The 17893-nt window shown below is 40.4% G+C and overlaps 1 protein-coding gene across 3 annotated transcripts in view; it reads left to right on the forward strand.

Annotated features, from left to right (window-relative positions):
* LOC118493696 (kinase suppressor of Ras 2-like) overlaps positions 1 to 17893 on the forward strand; it is a 47867-nt gene that overhangs the window by 24343 nt on the left and 5631 nt on the right. The window contains exons 4-6 of one of the 3 annotated variants that reach the window (XM_035994387.1): positions 11843 to 11878; positions 12850 to 13351; positions 17062 to 17198. In XM_035994387.1, the coding sequence (XP_035850280.1) occupies positions 11843 to 11878; positions 12850 to 13351; positions 17062 to 17071 (548 nt within the window). In that variant the 3' untranslated portion in view covers positions 17072 to 17198. Of the gene's footprint in view, positions 1 to 11842; positions 11879 to 12849; positions 13356 to 17061; positions 17199 to 17893 lie in introns of those variants that run through there. The other 2 variants (XM_035994392.1, XM_035994388.1) reach the window with 2 other exon arrangements.

The following is a 17893-nucleotide window of genomic DNA, read 5'->3' on the forward strand; positions in this document are numbered from 1 at the left end:
TTGATCTGGTGGAGAGTCGCTATTCTGGCTTCAAGTTCCACTATCTTCTGGCTGAACAGGAGGCACGAGTCGCAGCCAGGTGTACAGCTGAGGGGGGGCATCGTGTAGCTTGCTAGTTTAGCTAGTAGCAACGTTGACGGAGGCCCTCTCCAAAACCGATCCCTCTTCACTTGCAGTTCACAAGTCAACACTTGCGGATGCTCCTGCTTGTGTTAGCAAGCTGTGGATACTCCGTTACTACTGCCAAAATATAGAAAAGAATTCCAAGGAGGCAAACATCCTAAGGGGTCCGCGTCACCTCCCCGCTAGCAGACAGGCTAACTAGCCGTTAGCACAACAAATAGCTAGACGTTGGTTAACGGAGCGGAGGAGAGTTTTACAAACAACGGAGAAACTGCGGCCAGACAGGTCCGGTTAATATACAGCTAGACGATGCAAAGAGTGACTGTATTTCACTGTAGAGGACTTAAATCGCAGGACGTTAAGCGTTAAGCAGTCTGCAGCTGCCGTTGTCTACAACAGGAAACCAATAATGTATTCATTATTAGATTATTTCTTTTACCAGTTAGAATTGACAACTTACTCTTTACATTTTTATTAGTACAAGGACTTAATATATAAATCACATTTATCAACTCACATTCAACCTGAGCAGAGCTCTAATCAGCCTGAGGACATGCAGGGCCTTTTAAGAACCCTTAAATGTACATATATATTTTATTATCCTGCAGTGATGCATGTTTTTTCATCCACCCACTGAGTCACATGTTTATAGTGCAGAAAAGAAGACCAAGTTACTTTTGTAGGGGTTAAAACCTCTAGACCAGGGGTGGCGAACCTGTGGCTGACTGTGCTCCTTTGAGGCTCTTACTGTGTGGCTGGGGGCTGTGTTATTGGTGGATTTATTTATTTTTATTTTTTTTACTTTTTGAAACATTTCAGATAAGTACAAAAAAAATGGAATGCACTTGCCAATACATTTGCCAATTATTTTAAAATAAAAAATAATGCAGCAGAGTTTTGAGGACAAATTCTGCAACCCGAGGAAAAAAAAGCTGCCACAGATCACCTTCCTCATTAACCCTTTCACTGCTGAATCAGATTGTTTGAAAGCCCCTCTAGTGACAAACAAGTGAAAGAGTCGCTTCGGGTGGCACAACCGAGTTCTAGCAAGACCTGAAAAGGATTATGGATAACAAAGACTATCAGATTTCCCACTGAGTCAGTCTAAGTAAGAAAAAAAACTATGAAAACTGCTATGTATTATGACTGTCATCAGATCTGGAAGTCACTGTTGCTGTTGTAGTGTGGACGTGCATGTGTTGTGTGGCTTTTTGCTATGGTGCGGGTTTTTTTGTGGCTCTTTATGCTGAACTGGTTGGCCACCCCTGCTCTAGACACATAAGTTATTGTTTTTTTCCTGCTTTAAATTGAGTTTATTTTCTAGTGAAAATGTCATTTCCCATCCAGCTTTTCAGGCTCGCCAATCCTTTCTTTGAATTTCAAGTTTCTGAGCAGTGCATTGTCAATATGTAGTCAAATTGATTTGCAGATCAATTGTTATTTAGTTTTTCTGTAAAAGACAAATGAATTAAACTCCATGTTGTGCCACTTTATCTGCTCTAATGGCTGGTACTGTATATGAAGCCTTTGTCCAACCGCTCCTCTACAACAAAGTAAATACAGTACAATAAATACCTTCTTACCTCTTACGGCTAAGAAACTTAAAATATAAAACTCAGTGACCTGAAGTCTTAATGGTCTGTGGTCTTAATGTAACATTATAACGCAAGTAAAAGCTTCCACAACAAAAAGCAGCTCTCTAAATATTTGCCTTTGTTGATGTACTGTATGTTCATGTGCACATGTTGAGCTACAGTGAACAACATTTTATTTTATTGAGCATTTATGAAGCTGCAGAGGTTTATATAATTGCAAATGTCCACAAAGTAAATAAATGGTAAATGACTGCATTTATATAGTGCTTTTATCCAAAGCACTTTACAAGTTGCCTCTCATTCACCCATTCACCCATTCACACACACACACACACACACACACACACACACACACACACACACACACACACACACACACACACACACACACACACACACACACACACACATCGTCATTGACATAATGCATTCCCTAGCCCCTTATCCTAACCTTAACCATCACAACTAAATGCCTAACCTTAACCCTTACCCTCACCCTAACCATAACCTAATTCTAACCCTAATCCTAAAACCAAGTCTTAACGCTCAAACAGCCCTTTAACCTTGTGGGGTCCAGCATTTTGGGCCCCACAAGGCTGTGCAGACCCCACAAGTATACTGTATTCCCCGGTTTTTGGACCCCACGAATATAGTAAAATGAGCACGCACACACACACACACACACACACACACACACACACACACACACCGAGCTACCATGCAAAGCGCTGGCCTGACCATCGGGAGAAATTTGGGGTTCAGTGTCTTGCTCAAGGACACATCGACATGTGGGGAGGAGGAGCTTAGGATCGAACTGCTAACCCCCATTCTACTTCCTGAATAAAATATGTGCAATATGTGTTAATTCAAAGATGGTCAAAAAGTATTTTTTTGTGGCTTTTACAAACAGTGAGGACTTGCTAATGCATCTGCTGTGATACTACAAGTGCATTTCTTTGTTTCATGGTTGCACACCAGGTGGCGTTGCAGACCGTACTTTGTTTTCAGTATGTTAGGTCAAATCTTTTGCAGTGATACAAATGAACCAGAAGGTGGCAGTAGATGATCACAAAAAATGTAAACCTGTTTGATAACATATTCATTTCTCCTTCACTCCCAATTAAACACACACACACACACGCACGCACGCACGCACGCACGCACGCACGCACGCACGCACACACACACACACACACACACACACACACACACACACACATACACACGCACAGACACTCTGTTCTGTAACAGATGTCCTTTTAGATGGAAGGCTCTGCTGAATAATTAACCAAATTAACTTGATGAGTAGTGTTTCTTCAATGTGCCCTTAACAAAACTGTGCTATATTAAAAGAGGGTTTTATAAGAGATGGTTTAACTTGGCTTTTTTTAACCAGGCTCTTTGTGATTCTGCAGGTACTCAGCTATTCTCTCGAAATATTCACACCTCTTTGTTGCTTGTTTGTCAGACTACTGGAGTTGCTCGCCACCTGTGTGCTTCTCTAACCTTCTTTTCTGTATCATCGGCTTGATTGGGAATGGAGGCGGATGTTGTCCAGAAAGACAGCGAGACAGACAGGCAGGCGTCCCCTGTTCAGGGGGTCCCAGCCGCCCCTGCCTCAGTCCAGCTGGGTTCAGACCAGTCAGACTTTAGGCGTTTTTGGAGACCAGCTCTCTTTTGCCGTCACTGTCTAGGACTTTGGCACACTGCATCTACATTTTTTACATTTTTTCCCCCCATGCACCTGGTATAGATATTCTTTTTTCTAATCAGAAGTGGATATGGTAATAACTAAATATTATATAATTTATCTGATATATATTGATGTATACTCTTGACCTTTGTATCCTAATGCTCCATTGCAAAAGTCCCAGACCCTCCCTCACATCCAGGGGCATAACGTGGCTATGACCAACCTTCCTGCTAAAACTAAAGCACAGGCTTCTTAACATGATAAGCTGGGATGGAAGAGATTTGTCCGGATGGTAACTGTCTTCTGCCCAAAGCCCCCAACCCATTGCCCTCTCACTACTGGCCTGAAATAGAGAAACACTGTAAGAATGATTTGGTTAACGACAGCTCTTTTCTGTAGCAGGTGTTGAATTTGCTGGGAAATGATTGATGATTATCTACTTTTTAGCCGTCTAATGGTGCGTTCACTCCGAGGCGTGAGTTGAAATATTTGCTGTACTATAGACAGTACTGTCAGTTCCTACAGCACTGCATTATGCATGTTAACATGTTTCTTAGAATCAAACTGTCATTTCTGTCAGTTAAATTAAAGCTGAGCCTGAAGCTTCATTCTTCATTTAAGAGTAAAAGTGGCGTGACAAAAAAAAAAAATCTAAATATTTCATTCAAGGTCAGCTAGTTTTTTCTGGAGCTTTCAACTGCATCTCACTTTCTTCACTGGATGGAGATAGCTCAGTTGTTATCAAATGAATGGAACATGGCAACCCCTGTGTCTGTTAAAAAATGGTCAGATGTGAATGGCCTTCTTGATCTTTCTCCGGCCTTCCACTGAACTCCTGCTCGATCACCGTTGACCCTTTCAGTTGCTGTCCATGGTCTTTGACCTCTATAGTGTTCCTTATGTTATTAAATGTCACATTCCAGTTTCCCCCACAGGGGAGTTGCTACACTTTAATTTTATGGATATTTATGTACTATGTTATGTAATCAGCATTGGTGGATTGGGATGGTAGTACTGTACTTTTCATATATTTATGGATACATAAATTGAATGGCTAGTTTAATCAGAGGGCAACAGGACATGCAATGGGTACATATTAAGGAAATCCCCTTCCTCTTTGTGGCGTACAAAGCACGGCCTGCTGAACATACACACTGCAGACTTTGAATTCAAACAGATTGTTACAGATTATATATTACATTTCCTCCCAAGTTATAACTGTTGTAGGAATTTCAAATGTAAAAGTCACAGCATTGACCAGCATAGATTGGGAATGGGTTAAAGATCATGAAGGCAATTTACATCTTACCCCAAAAACCATCTTTGAACAGAGATATGATCTCTCCACATATACGACCACCTGTTATCACATGTACAAAGTGTTATAGGGGCCACACTTAGCCAACTCCATCCACTAGAACAGAGGATGTGGTTGAAAGCTCTGTAAAAAACCTAGTATGTTAGGTAGGCACTAGTACTATCAAGGGTTACATCTCGTATGGACAAGAAACTGCCAGCAGCTACTTTCAGAATTTACCGTGAAGGTTTGGGCTGTTTGTGTCTTTCTCTGTGTTTGTTTAATTTCTTCACTGTCTACCTTTTTTCCCTGTCATCCTGCTTGTTGTTTATCAATATATTCTCTGCCTCTTCTCTTTGCCCATTGCCTCAACCATACTCCCCTCCCTCATTCCCCCACCCCCTTTCCCTCTCTGGCTCTCCAAAGGCAGGGTCTGGCGACATAGAGTCACTAATTGGCTCTCTAAACGGGGGGCTGGTTGAGATGTGTGAATGCACCACAGCAACACCACCACCACACAGAGCGGAGAGAGGCACTTTCAGCCTAGAGAAAAACATGCTGTGCGGCAGCTTTCTTTATATTCTTAACCAGATGGAGCTTGGAGAGGGAGATATGTCATAGCTTCGAAACATCGCTACGTTTGCACATCTGTCTATGGGATTGTGCAAGTACCTGTGTGTCAGCATGTACACTTGCAAGAGTAGAAGACGTGCATGTGTTTTTAAGGGTTACACAGACTCATGAGAGTATTTAGTACTTATACACTGCTAAGCAAGAAGCAGAGGATGTTCTTACATCTTGAGTCTTTTTAGAATTATATTTTTAAAGGATTTACAGATTAATGCTACATATGTTGTTCCAGTTTATGAGTCATCAGGAATTATGTTAAATTTGGCAGACATGGACATTCATACATTTTACAATCTTGGCAGTTTATACATCACATAACATCACGGAGCAATAGAGAACATAATAAGTGAATGTATGTTGCTCTGTAACGGTGGAGGAAGGAAACTAATGCAAGTTAATAGAATTTTTCACTACAGGCTCTTGGGACTGCAGTCCACGAGTTGCGATGTGGATGAGTCATACAATTCGGAGGCAGCCGGTCGGTCCTGTGTGCCGCAATATACACACATTATTCAGCCCGTCCCTCTAGACAAGTCCTCACACGCACACACACACACACACACACACACACACACACACACACACTCATGCAATCATTTTCACATGGACAATTTCTTGAATATGAGTTCTTCTGTTGATCAGGATAATAGTGTTGATCTTGCTCAGCACGACAGGTCTCCTTGGTGCCTTTCCTCTGTAATCTTTGATAGCTAAAAGGAATGTCCCCATGCCTGGCCTTGAGACAGCTTCACATGCGTGCAAACACCTAATTGGCTTCAAATGTCATCAGCAAAAAAAAAAGAGATGAAGAAGGGGAGAGGAGAGGGAGGCACAGGATATGCAAGAGTGGTGATTGAAGGAGAGGAAAAGAAAGTAAAGGACGCATGTGGGGAAAGACGGAACATGGAATAACATGAGAGAAAAAATTAGGGTGAGAAAGAGGCAATGACGACAGGAGGTGACGAAGAAACATCATGTCGAGAAGAAAAGAGCAGATGCAACAGGGAAGGAAAACGACCAAAAGAAGCATTGACCGAACCCCCAACACCCATCTTCCTGAACACCCCAGGGTGGTCCTTATTAGCTGTTAACTAATTAGCAGAGTTTAACTTTGAGCCCCACTGATTACACTGCAAGAACGTCCACAAACCCTCAACTTAAAAGTGTCAAGATTAAAAAAGGGACACTGCATCTATTGAACGCAGCCATTGCCCTTTTTGCCAAATCCTGTTTACAGTGGCAGTAAGATAAACCAGTTTTTGTCCTGGTGGCATTTCACTGCCATTTAGCCCAAAGAAGCAACACACCTCAAGGTAATTAGTCCAATTACGAGTCTGTTATCTGCCTTTCTCAAAGCCTCGCCGCATGTTAAGATTGCCCCATTAATGGTGTTAGGGTGTGCCATTTGCATTAATCACAGCAGAGGAGAAGCTAAAGGCTTCAGGTTCATTGTTTGGTTTGGCAGTTGATGTGGAGATGCAGGGTTATTCAGGTAAGAGGAGAGAATGGAAGATTGATGATGATGTGGCTCCAAAAATTACATCTGAAGTCATGCAGAAATGCGAACAGCATTTGCCAATACATGGGAGTAACGATTGTTCTATTAGGAAATTCTTGCTGGAGAATGTGACATTGATTGCTTGCTCAAAGCATCATCATTTTTTGTACAGTTTAAAATGAAAATTGTGTATGTTTTATGATCATTTTGTACTATGACACAGTTTAAATATAAATGCATCTTAAAGAAAAGTAGCAATAAAGTTAAAAAAAGCGACATTGTAATGTGAATTCAGCAGCAGGAGGAGTGCTTTCACAGATACTCATAGTGTCAAGCCTTGATATCAGCAGGCTACGGCTCTGTTGAAATGGGTTCTACAAGTTGTAATAAACTACATGACTTTTATCAAAGCTCTTCATGAAAAGTAACTTCTAAAACTTACTCTCTAACAAGCACAAGCCACACAAATTAACTGAAATCGCAGTTCTCAAAGGGGTTATGCTCAGTCTGTGTTCATCTCATTTAGGGCGTTTTTTTTTTATTTAATTTGCCTGAGGCTTTTGCTTAGGTGAGATCATGTGAAACAAGAAATTCATCAAGTCAAGTCTTGTTACTATTTTGCTGAAGCAGTTGCTAAGATACTAGTGCGCTTGATGAACGATTTCATGAGTGTGATTCAAGTTCATTGCTTCTGCAGAGAAATTTCACTTGGGTATCAGCTTGATAAGCACTGTCAAAAGCATTTTTAAAGTAAGGCTGCGTCGTGCAAGAATATAATTACCAAAAGGAAGCTTATTTAAATCAAAGGTGATTGGTTGACATTTGCAAAAACTTCTTCTTGTTAGATTTTGCAAGGTGCTAATTTTTAAATGGACAGTACAAATTGGCACCTCATATCAGGTCAGGTATTAAGCACCTCTTAGTCTCACTAAGGTCTGGCTACACCACACACACTCTAGGATAGGAGAAAAAAACTGGCTTGTTTGCATTTCTTTAAACCAATCACAACCGTCTTGGGCAGCATTAAGCTCCGAATGCAGCGATGGTGCCACTGCAAAATGGTCATGGGAAGGAACTTGTTTTGGTGGAACATTTGCACGTACAGTAGGAAGGCGAGCTCTGGATGACTAATTCCATGCAAAAGAAAACGCCACATAAAATATTAATTGAAGTTAATTGTTTACACAATACAGTAAGGTGAGCTATTTACATTTGATTTATACAGACTGATCTCACTAAGTGGCATATGTATGACACGCCAATTCGTATGCTATTTTTGCTGTTATGAAGACGCATAATAATTTTTTATGTGTTTATCAATGCCATTTGGCCTCAATTGACCTACATTACATGTGAATTATCGCCGTAGAAAGTAGTATGAAAGGACTGAGGTCCATGGAGGTTGGTTAGGGGGGTGGCGGGGTAAAACACAGGACTTTCACCCAGGAGAGCTGAGATCGCGTGTGGCGTTTAACAACTGTTTTTTTTTTTTTTTTTTTTAATAAAGCCTTCCCCAATGTTCTTTGCCTAAACCCAACCGTTTATTATTTTCCTAAGCGTGTGACGTTCTCGCGATAGCACGGGACGTTCTCGCGATAGCACAGCACGTTCTCGCGATAACACAGGCGATGCCACGTGCCCTGTATGTTTACATCCACTGTATACAGCGTAGACATACACATGGATAGCTCAAAATGCGTACAGATAACACGCCATTTGGCTTTAGGAAAGTGGCGTGTATGTTTATGCAAAGTCATGATGCTATGTTGGATTTATACATCGTTAAACATAATTTGCTATTACCAGTGTATCGCTGTAACTTACTTCGTCCACACCAATCCCCACCAATCCCCACCAATCGGTCCCGAAACTTTGGTTTGCAGGATGGCTCTCGATCTAGCGTTGCCAACAAATGTTTTCGGTGATTCGTATACGATGGAGAACTGGCCAGCAACAATTTTTATCTTGCCCTGCAGCTACCAAGCAGGAGGTCCTTATTTCACGGTCCAAATTTTTGTCAAAACTTGCCATTTTCAGCATTCAGCTTGATAGCCTGGAGGTTGTTGTTTTTGTTTCCTGTAGGAACGAAGCAATTTGGAGAACGGTAACACACAGATAGTAGAAGGGGAGGGGCAAAGTCGGATGTCAGGCTTTATCCTGGCAAAGTACTTTTGTCGCCCCAGACTAAGCACCTCTAGACCTGTCCAAGCTTCAGCCTCAGCTTTCTGTTGCCTGTCTGTCTTCTCATTTTCCGTGGTGTGAACTCTTCAGTGGCTGTTGATTAGTTTCAGTCATTCATGGGTCAAGCTGAACTTTTACATTTGTGAGTGGCCTGTTGTGGTTTTATTGCTGCTAATAAAGGAGGCTTGATTGAGCATCCCCCTCACTTTTGTAGATGAGCGGTCTTTTGGGCCCACTCGTGCTTGCTACATGTTGATGTCTTTCTGAAGGGGTTTTTAGGATTGAGATGCGGCCCTCTTATTAATGTGGGTTCAGGCACAAGTGTAAGTGTGGTCCTCAGACAGCCACACTGAGGACAGAACAGCAGCGACAGCTCCACTCAAGAGACCCTTCTGACGTGAATTACAGTCAACAGGGTGTATATTCTTGAGGCTAATCAATCCTTGCAAATGTGATCTGTATTTCTGGAACATCAGTCAATGTAAAATATTAATTTAAGTACATATCTTCAAATGTAAGCTCTCAAGTTTTCCCAGCAGTGAGACCCAGCAAGTTTCCATGACAAACAAAATCAACACCAGGTTCACTCATTAGAAAAACTTCAGCCAGAGAGCAGGAACTAAACAGTGACATAATTAGGTTTATTGTAATGTTTTGTGTGCATTACTATTTTTGCAGCCTTTGACATATGTTTTCTTCATGTTTGGTGAATGTGTCATAGGTAAAACTATAGAGCCACAAAGTAGGAGTAGCCGCTGATTCATGTGTTTTTACCACTGTTCTCACATGGGAGTCTCCTGTGTTGTTTAAGAAAAATATAGTATAGTATAGTTTATTAATCCCGTAAGGAGAAATTCATATATATATATATATATATTCACATACACACAGGCCCAAATACACACATGCACAATCAGGATCTATACACATGCATAATGTATGGAGATGAGAGAGTCAGAGTGAGGGGGCTGTCTCACAGGGCACTCTGAGCAGGTGGCCAAGGGCTCCAGTAGACGAACTGGCACCTCTCCAGCTACCAGTCCACACTCTGTACTTGGGCAGTGTGGGGACTTGGACCTGCGACTCTCTGGGTCCCAACCAAGTCAAGCCAAGTGATCAAAATCAATACAGCAGAACTAGATATATTGTCTTTGTTATTCCATGCATTCTTCTCCCTTGTCAAAACCTGCAGTGCAACTCAACTGCTGATAGTTCAGTTAGAGTTGGAATGTGTTATGCTAGTAGCGGCTAATGCAGCCTTGAGCCACTAGCCTCAGGCAGAGATGAGGAGCGGGCTACAGAGTTCTGTTCAGCTCACTTCTTTCTAACTCACACAACTATCGCACACATCCCTCTGGAGCTGCAATGCTTTATACAAATTTTTTAGTAGTTCTTCCCAAGACATGTAAACACACTTTGATGTGGAGGACACTATAGGTTTATATGTAATTGTTTCTGATGCTAATTCATCTCTATGAGTAAGCCCTTTTCATTCCATGTAGCAATTATCAAGTAACCACTTGATAATACAAAAAATATTCTTTTAGTTTTTAACAGCTTAAATTATCATCCGGTTTCTACAAAGTGTTGTCTCTAGCTTTTGTTTGCCGTTAGCAATGCATGCAACAGAATTTCAATATTATATATTATATATATATATATATATATATATATATATATATATATATATATATATATATATATATATATATACTGTAGCATTACCCTTTTACTGTTTGAAAAAAACAACCAGATATTTCCTGATGATGTTGCTCATCCTTTTTTTTCTTATGATTCAACCAGGAGATTTCAATGCCTAAGTGCAAAACTGGTCTTTAACCTTAGGAACCTCTATTCAAGGAGTAAACTCAATGAAAGTATGACATTTTTAAACAAAATAGTGTTTTTTTGCCATTTGACATAAATGTTAACCTTTGCTTTTAAGGTTCTCTGAGAATGACTAATAAAACTGTAAAAAAGTTGTATTATATTATATTTATTATTTATTATAAAAAAACTGAAATAACTACATTCATTTGCTGACGTATCAACAATTATTACACCCTCCCAGCCGCAGGACATTAACTGCACCACTGTTTCTGTTAAAACAAAATGTTTTGCTTTGTTTCTGTAGCGATAAACATAACCTTTGGTGAATGAAAACTTAACTTAAAAAGTTTTTTTTGGGGTTTTTTAAATAACCAATGTAAGAACCCCCCATCAAGATGACTAAAGAATATTTAAAAAAAGAAAATGAGACCCTTGAAAGTCCCTGCATATTACGTCCCTTGTGTCTGTGCACCCTGTCTTTTCCCACAACTCAGCGTTCTTCGCGGCCTCTTCTTCATAACATTACCGAATAGGAAAGGCTGCAGGCTTTTTTTCCATCAAGTTTTGCAATCCACCGGGACCTTTTATGGGAGATGTTTTTCGTGGTTCATTTGATGTTGCTGGTGTTAATATTGTGTTTGAAGTTTGTGTTTTTGATGCTTATAGTTCCTTAGAGACAATGTCGCAGCGAAGAAAAATAATGACACAAAACTAAAAACAAACCAAAAAGTGCAGTGTTGTTGACAGACATTTGCATCAAATTTAGCTTGGCGGTCAATAGCAGTTTTTGAAGGCTGTGGTAAATTTTGCCCAGAGTCATGTATGAGATACTGCATCTGCTGAGATGTACCCAGGATCAATTCTACCAACATTGTTTTGTTTTGCTGAAGAGCCTTTTGGCTATGCAGATGGAAGACAAGTAGGATGTTACAGACTATTTCAGCTGTATCTCTGCAAGATCAATATCCACATTCTTTTTTCTTTTCTTTCTGAAGAACAACTTGAGGAGGATAAATTGCACAGTAATGGAGGTAAAGTATTGTCATCTGAGCTCAAAAACACTCATTTTGGCAGCTCACCTTCAATTATTTTGCCTCTGTTGCTCTCTCTTTCTCATCCAACAGAAAGTTTAGTTGTGGTAGAAGTCAGCTTGTGTCATGACTCATGCAGCTTTGCCTTTAAACTGTTCTGTTTGGTGCACTCTTCCATTTTTCTCACTTTCTTGCTCCATCCATTCATGCTTAATCTGCTCCACATCATCATATTTGAACACCACTGCACTACTAATACGTTCACATCAGATAACAGCGGAGTTAATTCTTCATTTCCAAATTGAGCACATTTGATGGTCGTAAATGTCTGCCTGCTGCCAGGATTACTCTTACTGCTGCAATCGAGAAGTAGAGCTAATTAATGTTTTAGTATTAAGTGCATGGCAATAACCACTTGAGTTTAACTTGATACACCATATTACACACAAAAATTTCACCCAAATTATTAAAAAAAACTAACATTTTCTCACTCACCACAATAGGTATCTAGACATGGGTTTTATTTGCCCAGGTTTTAATACATCACCCCTGACATTTCTACAATGGAGATACTTTAATTGCTTAAAATCACATTTTCAACAGTTTTCATAGTGACTAATTCTTCAGTAGAAATGGATTATCCAGAGTAACAGGTACATTGTTGGGACAAATGTTGCTGTTTAATTTTTTTGTATGGAATTTTTTTTATCAATAGATTGATCAACATTGTATTTACTGTACCAGTACCTCCATTGTATAGGTTTTGAGGCAGAAAGCTTACAGACAGATATTTCAAAACGTGGACAAATTAAACCAAAACTATTTGCATGGCTAGATACTACACTACAGATAAGCAAGAAAATACTGTATGTTCTTTTGTAATTAGTGTGAACATGCATTGTATACAGTTTGTCACAACCAGGTGTTATGGTGGTGTTAAATAAGTCACTATCTCTGTCCTCTTCTAACAGGGAGCCAGGAGAAGCAGGACTGGTCCATCCAGTGGCCCACCTCTGAATCGGGCAAAGAAAACACTCCGGTGTGCCAGCCAGAGGTCAGTCAGTGGATCCGGTTTCAGCTCTCCCAAAGCCCCAAAGTCCAGTCCAAGTACAACCAGCACATGTGCCACAGCCCCCAAGCCCTGGCCCCCCCTTTATATGCCGATCGACTGACCGTTGACAGCCCAGCCACAGGGTTCTTCCCTCCCTTGGACTATGGTCATCGCTCCCTGCCCCCGTCACCCCGCCAGAGGCATTTTGGCCACACACCTCCTCGGACTCCCTTAGTGGTCAACACCATGACGCCGCCTGGCACTCCCCCAATGCGGCGTAGAAACAAAGTGAAGGCCCCGGGCACGCCACCTCCACCTAGCCGCAAGCTCATCCATCTGCTACCAGGCTTCACCGCACTGCACCGCAGCAAATCCCACGAGTTCCAGCTGGGGAACCGCTTGGATGACACACAGACACCAAAGTAAGTGTTATACCCTTCTGGATTTTTAATGGCAAAAAGTTGGTGCTCTGTGTTTACTGAATAGCCCAAACCATGATACAAATGCGAACACAAAGGTCAAATCACCAACAAAATTCTAAGCATAGGATCTGAAGCTGCTTTCACTCTCAAATTGATTGACAGGTGTGAAGTTATTAATGTATTCTGATGCTGTCAAAGGTTTGTTTACATCTGTAATGATAATTATAATCAGTTTGAAAACACAAAAAAGTATTAGTTTTGATTCGTACAAACTCTTCAGTTATGTTGGTTAATTTAGCACCATTATACATATATTATGTTTGATATAGAAGCTCCACACCCTTGTCAAATATATATGTAAGTTTCTTCTGAAGAATCACATCAGGGTTTCATTGATCAGTAGGGCTGGGCGATTTTTCATCTTCAATCTTATTTTCAATTACAATTTTGGCTTCCAACAATTATGAAAACAAGATAATCAAGATAAAACGATTATTGTGCCGCATTCCGTTTCGCAATGATGCTCTCGTTTTGTCTTTTGTTATAAATCCAGCGCACACCCCTTAGGTATAATAATAATTACAGGAATATAATCAGGGGAGGAAGTATTTAGATCCTTTGCTTTTATAAAATTAGCAATGCTGTGTTATAAAAATACTCCATTACAAATAAAAGTCCTGCATTAAAGTGTGTGCGGAAAAATGGGGCTGCCGAGATCCGCCGGATGCCGTGAAATGCGCCATGGAGGTCCGCTAAGATCCACAGACCTCGGTTGCTCCGAGCCCCATGCACACTGGTGTCACGGAGGGAAGCCACACACCGTTCACCTAAACACATTGCCTACACAAAGATGACACAGATCTGGATTAAAATCAGCAAAGTATCCCTTTAGGTAAATCACGTAAATATTATTAGCAAGCATATTATAAGTAAAAGAACTCAGAAAATGTACAGTATATAGGCTTAGAAGAAAGATGAAATGGAAGCAACAACAAAATCCTGCCATTTATTGTAAATTAGGACTGAGGCTATGTGGTTCTTATTGCACACATTTGTTTGACTGTCAATTATCTTGTTTATAAAGTTTCTTAGAGACAATTTTCCAAGTTGTTACTGGTCAATCAATTACAGCAGATTGCCTGCCTGAAGCTAATATTCAGAGATTCAGTCCTCGCTCTCCCTGATCTGTACAAGGTCTCACAACATTATTTCATCTGATCCAAGTTGCACAGAAAGGAAGTTAGGTCCCCACCTTTCCTTTCAGCCTTTCAGATTTACTAGAACATAATCACCCACCAGAGCCCGATCAGATTAATTCCTGGGAGGACAACATTGCCCTTAAAGAACCAACGGCCTGTCGGTAGAGATAAGGGGCCTCTGGGCTGAGTTCCTGACCGACCATGCCTGTGTCTGGTGCTATGCTGATCAGATTTGGCCATGAACATGGTCCACCACTGCTAGGTAATCAGGAACCAGAGTCCGCCTCAGGAGAGCTGCTCTCATTTTGATAATGCCATTAGATGACAGTGCCCTATCACTGCTACACTTGGTAAGTTAATATTTGGGAGTTGTCCTCTGCTTTTACGATGGCCATCTGGGTTACATTTGGTGTGTGCTTGGTTGCCGACAGGACTACATCCACACATGTCCGTGCACGTGGGTGTATGCATCTGTATCTGAACAATGGACTGGATCATAGCTGCAGTGAATAGACTCAAATGGCATTAGGGAATTGATTACCGGTCCCTGAGCGCTGATAGACCGCAGGCTGTGAGCCCCTCTAATCAATGGCTGTGTGTGCCTGGAAATGTTGCAACTCATTGAGACAGGGTAGATCTGCTGGCTTCTCTGATAGCCAAGTACCTCTCCTAATACATCATAATTGGTTGGAGGATGGTGCTGGCAAGCATTAAGTTGGTGGTTCAGTTCTGGCATGAGGCACTCGTCTTTGTGTGTTTTATATCTGTATGCACGAGGTTATTGGCTTCATTGCAAAGTTGGCGTCTGTTTTTTTTTTTCCTTGATGAAAGATTAAATACCTGAAGTTAATACCATACTATATCATTTTTAAATCCTGCATTGTGATCTAGATTCCTTGCCTTTCTCGGATGAAAAACAACATGCAAACATTTCACCACAGCAAACCCCGAACCCTGAAAAAAAAAAATCTAAAATAAATCTAAAATATCACACATAAGGCTATTTCATACTTTAATGGATGCCTTTCTGTGAAACCTGGTTCCTTCCATACAACCCATATTCCCCCTATTACCAGCCTCATGATTTTAATTAGCTCACAGTGCTCCTTAGGTCCTCACTTTCTCTTGCTTAATTGCCTGGCACTGTGGCCAGGACACACTAACTAGGGATTACCCTCTGACCCCAAGAGACATTTTTCTCCCTGAGATATGGCCTACTATCTCATTATCACTGCATAATATGGCAAAAAGTCTATTTAGCTAAATGTGCAAGAATGCCTGGCATACCATGTTGAATGGAAATTGAGGTTTGGTTTTGGCACTGATAAATAACTGACATTTTAAGTATTTCCATTCATTTCAGAGATAAAAGATTACTTAATTTCTGTACTACACATGGCAAGGCAAGGCAAGGCAAATTTATTTGTATAGCAAATTTCAGCAGCGGTGCAATTCAATGTGCTTTACATAAAACATTAAAACACAGTTAGAAATGAATACAAGTTAATACAAAATTAATAATAGTTAATACAAAATTAAAAGCAATTCATACAAAATTAAAACAGTTAATCAAAAACAGATTAAATACAGGAATAAAAGAATGAAATTCCCAATACAGTGCAGTGCAAAGAATTAAACAAAGGCAGTATCGAAAAGAAAGGTCTTCAGCCTTGATTTAAAAGAGCTGAGCGTAGGTGCTGATCTACAGTTTACTGGAAGTTTGTTCCAGATACGTGGTGCATAGAAACTGAACGCTGCTTCCCCCTTTTTTGTTCTGATTCTGGGGATGGCAAGCAAACCTGTCCCTGATGATCTTAGAGGCCTCTGCGGTTCATAGTTAACAAGTAAATCCGAAAGGTAATTTGGCCCTAAACCATTTAGCGACTTGTAAACCAGCAGAAGAATTTTGAAATCTATTCTTTGGGGTATAGGAAGCCAGTGTAGAGACTTCAGAATTGGAGTGATGTGATCCGCTTTCCTTCTGTTTGTGAGGACTTGAGCAACTGCGTTCTGAATCTATTAGTTAGGCCTAATTGTATTCTGCTTTGCTAGCGCATTTTCTGTTTTTGGTATGTTATAGTCACTACAGTGTAAAAACTGAAGAAAATACATTGGTAACTGATAATCAAAGCAAGTTGGATTAAAATACTATTTTAAAATAGGGTTAATATTCATGTTTTGGGCCTAATGCATCCTACAAAAACATTTATTAAGGTTGGCCACATTGTGCTTTGTCTCTAAAGTTGCCATTAAGAGTTTTCAGGGCATCCTAAAGGCCTTTTTAAAGCACAATATCCTCCATTTCAATGTTTATTTGTCTTCCACTGCACAAGATGTGTATCTGTACCGGGGATTTTTTGCAATTATGGTCTGAAAATTGTTTCCATTTTTTTATTGTAAAAACTAAGCAGATACTCTGATCTGCCTCTGCAGACCCTCATCTTCTTTTTGATAGCTTTGTGATTCTTGGGTTAATGCGTTTGCCTGTGAGATAATGTGTTTTCCTTTCAGCTTCCAGTGAACCAGAGGCTGGTTTCTATGCCTCCAAAGAATTAATGAGCAAACTGCCTCCTTACCAATGTGTTCAGTAATATCTATAATTCCAAGAAAGTCTCACCCTGAGATGAAACAGTGTCCAATTTTGCAGAAGACATTGTAATACAAAAGAAAGATAAGAAAGCACCTGTGTGGGGAAATTCCTCACCAATTGTCAAGTGCAAGTCCAAATATATATAGTTGTGTTTCAGCTAGGGCTGCACAAGATATAATTTTTTTTTCATCATCGCGATATTAACTGGCGCAATAAACAGATCGCGGAAGGCTGCGATATACTTCGAAAGACACTCAGTATATCAGTAGAAAACTGCACTTTGAAATGTAACCCTCATCATTTTTTTAGTGCTGCCTTTTATATTTAATTCAATGTTCAATTTGTTCAATAAAATGTTGGAAATTATTTCCTTTCATTTGATTTAAATTCACCAAGCAGTTTGTTTTATTTTAGCCGAATACTGAAAGCAGCAGAACTGAGGACACTTTAATACCTGTTTATTGTTGTTATCGTGATATTCAACAACGTTACCGAATAGCGCATATTTTCCTCATGTCGTGCAGCCCTAGTTTCAGCCCTGGTTTGGTCCTCCATCTACTGTCAAAGATATTTGGGTCTGTTTGGCTCGCTACAGTAGATGCTCAACCCTGTTCACTTTTAGCAATTTTGGCAGATATGGTCATTTTTGTCTGACTGGTGAAGTGACTGGTGGGCAGAAGGCAGTACAGAGCTGTAGAGTGAGGTGTTGATTCTCCAAGCAGTACTGGCTCCACATTTGTCTTCAAAAATATT

Source organism: Sander lucioperca, chromosome 2 (genome assembly GCF_008315115.2).
Source record: "Sander lucioperca isolate FBNREF2018 chromosome 2, SLUC_FBN_1.2, whole genome shotgun sequence".
Lineage (NCBI taxonomy): Eukaryota > Metazoa > Chordata > Actinopteri > Perciformes > Percidae > Sander > Sander lucioperca.